The 9943-nt window shown below is 40.6% G+C and overlaps 1 protein-coding gene across 1 annotated transcript in view; it reads left to right on the top strand.

Annotated features, from left to right (window-relative positions):
- Positions 1-8464, top strand: part of LOC112246849 (cadherin-7-like) — a 61713-nt gene extending 53249 nt beyond the window's left edge. The window contains exon 10 of the mRNA XM_024415421.1: positions 4151-8464. Coding sequence (XP_024271189.1) covers positions 4151-4656 — 506 coding nt within the window. The 3' untranslated portion in view covers positions 4657-8464. The remainder of the gene's footprint in view (positions 1-4150) is intronic.
- Positions 8465-9943: the final 1479 nt, after the last annotated feature.

Here is a 9943-nt window from a genome sequence, read left to right as displayed (position 1 = left end):
TGAATTCTATGGTTTTTACTAGATTACCTGCAGTTTTTCATGTTGTTTGTCTGTAATTTTTGTGATGACTTGGTGCTACCTATCTTGGCCAGGACGCTCTTGAAAAATATATTTTAAATCTCAATGAGCCCTTCCTGGTTAAATAAAGGTTAAAAAAATAAATAATAATAATCCCCTCAAGGTTTCATTAAAATCACCAAACAATACCCCTTAAGGTTTCATTAAATCACCAAACAATACCCCTCAAGGTTTCATTATAATCACCAAACAATACCCCTCAAGGTTTCATTAGAATGACCAAACAATACCCCTCAAGGTTTCATTAGAATGACCAAACAATACCCCTTTATTATTCTTAGAACCCTTTATTATTCTTAGAGCCCTTTATTATTCTTAGAACCCTTTATTATTCTTAAAACTCTTTATTATTCTTAGAACCCTTTATTATTCTTAGAACTCTTTATTATTCTTAGAACCCTTTATTATTCTTAGAACTCTTTATTATTCTTAGAACTCTTTATTATTCTTAGAACCCTTTATTATTCTTAGAACTCTTTATTCCATCCTCCTCATCTCCCACTCATCTCCTCTTCTTCCTCCTTCTTATCTCCCTCGCCTCTCCCCCTCTTCCTCATCTCCCTCTCCCCTCCTCCTCCTCATCTCTGTCTCCTCTCCCCCTCATCTCCATCTCCTCATCTCCCTCTCCTCTCCACTCCTCCTCCTCTGCTGTTGCCTTGCGAAGACGTAGAGTGATGTGACCACACACCCCACCCTCCACCCTCCACCCCCAGCATCCACCCTCCACCCTCTGCTTGTTTAGCCCAGGGAGGTGGTATAGTGCCTGGGGATGAGGTATGGGTTGGGCAGCTTCCATATTTTAGCCTGGCGGTGGCACCGTTAAAGGATGGATCATTAGACGTTTGCCTCCCCTTCCTCGCTTGCTCACTCAGCAGCGACGGGTGTTATTTTCAGCTCTGGGAGTATAGATCTGACTCTGACGGGGAGATGAGGGGTCCTGGCAGGCAGTTTCTCTAACCCCCGATGGGTGGACTGTGACTGTGTCTCGGGGAGCGTGTTTGTGTGTGTGACACAAAGATGTGTGTGTGTGTGTGTGTGTGTGTGTGTGTGTGTGTGTGTGTGTGTGTGTGTGTGTGTGTGTGTGTGTGTGTGTGTGTGTGTGTGTGTGTGTGTGTGTGTGTGTGTGTGTGTGTGTTCGATGAGGGGAGATGTATGGCTTAAGCTTTATATGCATGCAGCTGTGGATATATGTGCACAGCCCACGTCGTCAAGTGCTCAACTATGGAGTGTGCTGCGCGGCAACACTATATTATTCTTTAAAGGGATAGTTCATGCAAAATCTATATTTGGGACACTTTACCCTTACCTTGAGTTGTGTCTGAAGGCCCATGGTAACAGAGACCACAATAATCCATTATTTACTCCAGGCTGGAGTTAATATATTAGCATCGTCAGATTTCATGAATGGAAACAGCTGAACCAAACCTGCACTGCAAGCCAAAACTTCCTCAAAAACACTTTCCCTTTCAGTTGGTGTGTTGTTTGATTTAGGGATAACCTAGAGTATGTACCTTCAACTTTGCTTTTGGCATTTTACGAGTAAATTGGTTTATATTAAGACTTTTTAATTTAAAAAAAAACTTTTCTATCTTGTCAGAAGGTACCATCGAAAATTGAGAAAGAGAGAGGTCCTTGCTAGGTTGACATGCTATACTACGTTGACATGCTTTGCTACGTTGACATGCTATGCTACGTTGACATGCAATGCTACGTTGACATGCTTTGCTACGTTGACATGCAATGCTACGTTGACATGCAATGCTACGTTGACATGCTATGCTACGTTGACATGCTATGCTACGTTGACATGCTTTGCTATGTTGACATGCAATGCTACGTTGACATGCTATGCTACGTTGACATGCTATGCTACGTTGACATGGTATGCTACGTTGACATGCTATGCTACTCTGACATGCTATGCTAAGCTGACATGCTATGCTACGTTGACATGCTATGCTACGTTGACATGCAATGCTACATTGACATGCTATGCTACGCTGACATGCTATGCTACGCTGACATGCTATGCTACGTTGACATGCTATGCTACGTTGACATGCTTTGGGGACAGCACTTGGACCGTTTGCTTTTTTTAGGGGCTTTATGACTGGCATATACTCCTGTATTATTACTCAGATAGGCATATGCTGTGTTCATTTCAAAGATTTAGCGCTGACCTTCCCAGCGTAAGCAGCTTGTGGGAGCAGCCAACTGCATGGGGACACTCACCGACTGCCCCCCCCCACACAAATGGCACCCTATTCCCTATATAGTGCACTACTTATGACCAGGGATCATTGGGCTCTGGTCAAAAGTAGGGCACTACAGTATATAGGAATTAGGGTGCCATTTGGGACAAAGCCACTGTTAAACCCTGATATGTAAACAGGTTTGTCTGGTTGTTTATCTCTGTGTGCGCACGTTCCAACAACACGTGCGGGCTAATAGCATATTTCACAAAATCTAAATCTTGCGAATCTCGTGAGGTACACCTGAAATCAACCTGAAATAACCTGAAATCAACCTGAAATAACCTTAACTCAGGACTGTGATGACTAACACTTTTTCCAGAGAGAGAGAGAGAGAGAGAGAAGGGGGAGGGGGGGTCTGAAAACCCAGTGAATAACATTGGCTTATTGTAATAAATCTAACACAGGTAGTATCTATCCATGGTTCCTTTCTCCACCACTACTGGCACAGTGTCTCTATCCATCAAATTGTTTCTCAGAGCTTGCCACCCAGGGTCGTGTTGATGTGGTTACAGGTCATATGGATGGCGGTAAGGGTCGTATGGATGGGGTAAGGGTCATGTTGATAGGGGTAAGGGTCGTGTTGATAGTGTTAAGGGTTATGTTGATAGGGTTAATGGTCGTGTTGATAGGCTAAATGGTCGTGTTGATGGGAGTAAGGGTCATGTTGATGGGGTAAGGGTCGTGTTGATACCAAGTGTCCTAAACCCACACAGGTGACAGACAGAGCTGTCCTATCGTTGCTAGTATTTTTCAGTGTACAACCCAAAATTCTGAAGGAACACCTCTGTACTCCACAATGGTCCTGGACAGAATTGCGATGGCTCTGTTGTTTAGTTTGATGAAAAATGTCTCCCCAATGATATTCATTGGCATACCATTTTTTGTTGTTTGTTGTTCTTTGTTTAATCATGATTAACTCATCTTGGTCCTCTGCCCTTTGTTGATAGTGATGCTGACTGCCTTCTTCTCTCTGTCTCTCCCTCTGTCTCTCCCTTTCTCTCTCTCTCTCTCTCTCAATTAAATTTCAATTTAAGGGCTTTATTGGCATGGGAAACATATGTTAATATTGCCAAAGCATGTGAAGTAGATAATAAACTAAAGTGAATTAAACAATACAAATTAACAGTAAACATTACACTCACAGAAGTTCCAAAAGAATAAAGACATTTCAAATGTCATATTTTGTCTATATAAAGTGTTGTAACGATGTGAAAATAGTTCAAGGGAAAATAAATAAACATAAATATGAGTTGTATCTGTCACGTTCTGACCTTAGTTCCTTTGTTTTGTCTTGGTTTTAGTATGGTCAGGGCGTGAGTTGGGGTGGGCAGTCTATGTGCGTTTTCTATGATTTGGTATTTCTGTGTTTGGCCTGGTATGGTTCTCAATCAGAGGCAGGTGTGGTTAGTTGTCTCTGATTGAGAATCATACTTAGGTAGCCTTTTCCCACCTGTGTTTCGTGGGTGATTATTTTCTGTTTTGTGGCGGCACCAGACAGAACTGTTTCGGTTTCATTTCGTTCTCTTGTTGTTTTATTCTTTAGTGTTCTGAGTTATAATAAATATCATGAACACTTATCACGCTGTGCATTGGTCCTCCGATCCTTCCTATCTACTCCTCGTCATTGGTTGTCCTTTCTTGTGACAACAGGTCACAAATCTTGCTGCTGTGATGGCACACTGGTATTTCACCCAGTAGATATGGGAGTTCATCAAAATTGGGTTTGTTTTTAAATTCTTTGCGAATCTGTATAATCTGATGGAAATATGTGTCTCTAATATGGTCATGCCTGTCTCTCTGTCTCCCTCTCTCCACAGTGCTGGTCCTGTTGATCATCACCATGCAGCGACGGAGGAAGAAGGAGCCCTTGATCCTGGACGAGGAGCGTGACGTGCGCGAGAACATTGTGCGCTACGACGACGAGGGCGGCGGCGAGGAGGACACCGAGGCCTTTGACATGGTCGCTCTGCGCAACCTCAACGTAGTCCGCGAGAGCGGCAGCAAGAACCGCCGTGATGTCACCCCAGAAGTGCCCACCCTCTTCTCGTCTTCCCGGCCACCGCCGGACAATGGCATCTTCCGCGAGTTCATCTGGGACCGGCTGAAGGAGGCCGACGTGGACCTGTCAGCACCGCCCTATGACTCACTGCAGACGTACGCCTTCGAGGGAAGCGGCTCGGCCGCAGAGTCCCTCAGCTCGCTGGATTCCCTGAGCATGGACTCAGAGCAGAACTACGACTACCTCAGCGACTGGGGGCCACGCTTCAAGAAACTGGCAGACCTCTATGGCCACAGCGACGGCGGCAACCTCTTCGTCTCTTAGCCCTCGGTTGAGCCCCCGCCGAACCATCAGCGCGGACAACAGAACAAACAAGTGAAGTAAACAGAAGGATATGAATAAGGATACAAGAAAGGACTTTTTAGATGACGATAGGATGATGCTGTACTCTGAGAGGACATTTGATTGGTGTGTATAAATGCATCAATGTGGGTTGAGAATTAACTGTAGGCTGGTGGTTTTCCATTCAAAATGCTTGTTTTGGGCACTCTGCATACTGGCTGGATTTTTCAAAGGATGACATTTTGGAGATTTTGTTAGTAATGTTTTAACATGAAATGATGCAAAGCTTAAAACGTTGGGACCCGTTGGAAGGACCTCAACGCACAAATGTCCAGACATTCTCATGTCACAGTGACGTTCAAACGGAACAAGGAGTGAACCGATATCTATGCTTCAGTGGTGTTACAACAGTGACATTTTCAAGTACAACATCTTGTCATGGTGAAATGAGTAGCCTGACATCTCTTCAACTGGCCCTGTAATCTGTCCCAGGGTTCACTATGATCTGTAACATTTGTTTCAAACTGATATTTAGGGGTTCACAGCTTTGCTGTAAAACCTATTGTTATTCTTATATTATAATGTTTTCCTTGACATGGTAAAATAACTCAAGCGTAAATTGATAACTTTTGTTTGAATTCGGCACACAAAAACTAGAGGCCATGAGTAACTTGGTCTAAAAGAATGGTAGTGATTGACCTATAGGTGGCGCTGTTATATGCAGTCTCATTTAAACCCTCATATCCGCCGCCCAGTATGACCTACAGACTTTAAACTTTGTATGTAGGTGTCTTTCCTCATACTGAACAAATTTACCTCAAGGACCCATAAGGCCAGCCAGGATAGATTTTCCTACATCTTGGACATTTTGGAAAACCTTTGAAAACCGTATACTCATGATAAAAATAACATAAATAAGGGATTGATTAACAGGGCTGAGTAATTATTAAATCTAGAAATCTGATTTACGTGTCCATTTAAATCCTTTGTAAATCCATTTCACAATGTCCTATCAATTTGCAACTTCTTAGGGTCATCAAAGACATTACCATGATGAACCATGTTAAGTTTGGCATTGATATCGTAAAGGCCGAATTTAGACGTTTTTATATCAATGTCAAATCATTTCTTGTCAACTATTAAATACCTTACTGTAATAGTTTTCCATTGAAATGGACAATAGTTTTTAGCAAAACTATTTCTCAAGCAAGACCCCATGGTGTACGTGGGGATGGGAAAACTCAAAACTAGCTGTTATTGGCAGGTAGGTTTGGAACTCTTTGTTATTGGTCTATTAACCAATTTACCGCCTGGTGAATTGAACTCCCACCCATGCAAACCTTCTGATTTAGAACATTCAGTGTAGATTGTATTTTCAAAACATGGCAGAGTTATTGACACATTTTTTTTTTTTATACTGCAAATCTATTCCACAGTGGCCTGTCAACGTGAAACTATTATTGACATCCCGAAAATTAACCACAGTTAATTATTATTAACAACTCATTCTTTTCATATGTAAGGCTCATGCTCAAAACCACATTCACCTCATAAAACCATACGTCACTTTCACTCCATATTTTGATTGCACTTAAAGGAAGATGCTTCCAACATGATAGAGTGCTTTGTTATTCAATTGATCTTGTATCCTTTGTCATCCTGTGAACCCTGTTCATTGCTGCTGGCAGGCAGTTATATTTATGGAAGAGATTCTCAAAACAGGATAAATCCTTATGGATTTTACAGCAGGTTTTCATCAATGGTGGATTTGATCAATTCAGGCTTACTCTGGTCCATATTCAGTAGAGCTCACCGTAGCAACATTTTTTGAAACAGAAAACAGAAATCTTATTCGACCGGTAGTCCAGTAGTCTCTCTCCCTTTTCTTCCATTTGGTGCCTACCGAACACGGTCACAATCTACAATCCTATAACGGTATCTAGACACCTGTCCGATTTGTCCGCTCTCACGCTCAAGTTCCGAATGAACATGCTTAGAGTGTCACAATACCTCTGAACGGTGTAGCAGGGAAGGTGAGATAAGGCAAAGAGACTGGGGTTGGGGGGGTAGCGATGAAGAGAACACTATCATGTCACAGCCTGGAAGCCTTGTAAACATCTGCAGTGATTGCACCGTATCGGTAAGTTCAAAATTTAAAGCTGTTGTGATTGTTTTATCTATCCTATGAGGTGTTCTAGCAACCATGATGGTTAAATTTGTTGTTTTTTTAGTTGTTTTTTTACGGAAACATAGCTGTAACAGCATTGGAAAATACAGTTAGTGTTGAGAAACGATTTACAGCAAAGCTGTGGGCACTTGTAAAAATACTAAGCCAAGGAGAATGTCAACTGGTATTTTGCATGCAGTGAGTAGAAATGGAACTGTGGGAAATCCAGGATGGAAAAAGCAAGGCAAAAAACAGCTGGGAAACAAAACAAATCTAGTTTTTGGTTAAGAGCTCTGATGAGGCCTTATACATTTGATCATTAGTTGGAGAAAACATTACAACCTAAATGGAACCAACACAGTTCTGCATATCCTTTTTCCCACTATCGTGCTGACCCAAACCGTACAATGTTGGCAATATATTTTTTCTCATTGTCCCATTTCAACAGTTTCATCAACTATAGTGGATGTGTAACACCCCCCCCCCACCCAGGGGTTATTTGAGTTACATAAAAACAATAAAACCTTTTATAGGATTCTTTTCAGTTAGAAAAACACATTTAATAAATACCTTTTGGGGTTTTCAATGATTACATTTTAGCTAATCTCTACCACAACTGATAATTAAGTAATTCTGCTTCCAAAGTGATGATAATGAAGATTGAGGTTATTTTCTTTAGTGATGGCTGTCATCGTTAAGGAAACACAATTATTTGTTAACTGTCTTGCTAAATGGAATTTTAAAGAGATATCGAAATCTCGTCAGGCCTGGCGCAAAGTTTTAATAAATATACATTTAATTAAGCAGATTGCCAGAGATCATCTGCACTTGGATGAGACACTAGGGGAGAGGCTTCGCTTTACCACACAAATTAGTGTATACAAAAAGATATATACACAAATTAGAACTATTGTCAATAACATTATGAGTTTGTTCTATATTTCTTTGGTGTAGAAAGGTGGATTTTATCCATGAAGCATTTCATTTGCACACATTCTTAAATTGACTCATTTGTTGTTCTTGTTACGGTATTAGAATACTGCAAACCCTTAGGTTTGCCACGCAATATTGTTGTCATAATTCATTTTTTAAAAGAACTTAAGAATTTAGGAGTACCTGCACTTCTCTTTTATTGGGGTATTTATTTTTCCTATTTTACATTATGGAAACAACTTCATGATTATTTGGTAGATGTTTTTTTTTTTTGGGGGGGGGGTTTGTTACGAAAGCATTGTATGTACGCACGGCTTGTTTTCACTCTGATCTAAGTAATATGACACCTGGTGAATATCAAAGTGGCCTTGCCTGTTTAGGAAAAGAGAAAATGGACAACTGGTGTCAAGTGGCTGATAAGGTGTTCACATGAGGACATCCTCAGTCTCAGCAGGACTTGTGTCCGTCTCACCGTAGACTGACGACATTCTGAACCCCAACACAACTCAACACTACTCAGCAGACAATCACTGCTCTGTTTTTTTTCCCTCAGCCCAGCCAGTCTTGTGTATTTGTGCATAGAGAGAGGAAACTGAATCTCACCTTTTTTTTTGTAAAGGAACTGTAAAGGAAATGCCGACAATGGCTCTTGACTGTAAGTCACCTGTTCAACTTTCAATAAAGTCCTAAATATTGTTTCATTCTAGTTTTTGTCTCATGGAATAATATACTGCCTTGTAAATTTTCACATTCTACCCTATAGCATTTCTTGAGGTTCACTTGCATACCGACCAGCTCTCACAGTCTCAGAATTAGACGTTAACCCGTGTTTCTTATTAAAGTCAAATTTCGAGGCTAGTTGCAAATGTCAAATATAGATCTGTTTAAGGTTAAGTTTATCCATTATATCTGAAATCTTAAGGTTAGGCATTAACTCTGAATGGTTAAGGTAATGGTTAAAGTTTGGGATAGGCTTAAAACTAAAATCTCAAAAAACAACTTTCTGTCACTGGATTCAAACTTGCAACCTTTGGAATTAGAGCAAAACCCAAACCTATTTGAAGGTAGAAGCGCTCACTGCTGCCCCTAGTGGCCGGTTTCCACATCATCTCCCGACATCCTCAGACATGGATGGACCTTGAATACTTGTTTCACGGGTGACCTGGGTGTGCTTACAGTATTTCATTGCATCCATGGGTGAAGACTCAAAACAGTTTGCCGGAAGCATGAGCAGTAAGTGATTTATAAATGGTAAAATATGTTTTGGTTATTACTGCATTGTCGGAACTAGAAGCACAAGCATTTCGCTACACTCGCATTAACATCTGCTAACCATGTGTATGTGACAAATAAATTTGATTTGATTTGATTTTGTAGAGGGCTATTGGCTTACACACAAATCATCTCAATAATAGCTTAAAAGAAAACCAGATCTGCAAATGAACACACAGATGTAGAATAACCTTGTTCATAGGCCTAACCTCATGGATACAGTAGCCTTTGTTTTTTATCTCTGACTGCAACTGTAATCGTTGCTGCTGCGGCGAGTTGATTGCTATGACATGTTTGTGTTTTGTGCCTCACAACCGACCATGATTGCAATCAATCTCGACATAGGAGATACAATTGTTCAAAACAACACCAGTGAATAACTATTATTATTATTATTATTGTCTTGAGATGAAACTATTATTTTAGATAATGGTAGATTCTTTCCTACTCACAGTCACTGCCTCGCATACTAACTGAAAAAAAGTACTATATTTATTTTTAAAAATGCATTGATTACAGCAGACACCATCACTCTGATAGACTACTATTGATTACAGCATCACTCTGATAGACTACTATTGATTACAGCATCACTCTGATAGACTACTATTGATTACAGCATCACTCTGATAGACTACTATTGATTACAGCATCACTCTGATAGACTACTATTGATTACACATCACTCTGATAGACTACTATTGATTACAGCATCACTCTGATAGACTACTATTGATTACACCATCACTCTGATAGACTACTATTGATTACACCATAACTCTGATAGACTACTATTGATTACACCATAACTCTGATAGGCTACTATTGATTACACCATCACTCTGATAGACTACTATTGATTACAGCATCACTCTGATAGACTACTATTGATTACAT

This window comes from Oncorhynchus tshawytscha, linkage group LG28 (assembly GCF_018296145.1).
Source record: "Oncorhynchus tshawytscha isolate Ot180627B linkage group LG28, Otsh_v2.0, whole genome shotgun sequence".
Taxonomy (NCBI): Eukaryota; Metazoa; Chordata; class Actinopteri; order Salmoniformes; family Salmonidae; genus Oncorhynchus; species Oncorhynchus tshawytscha.
This window is presented reverse-complemented; position numbering and strand designations above follow the sequence as displayed.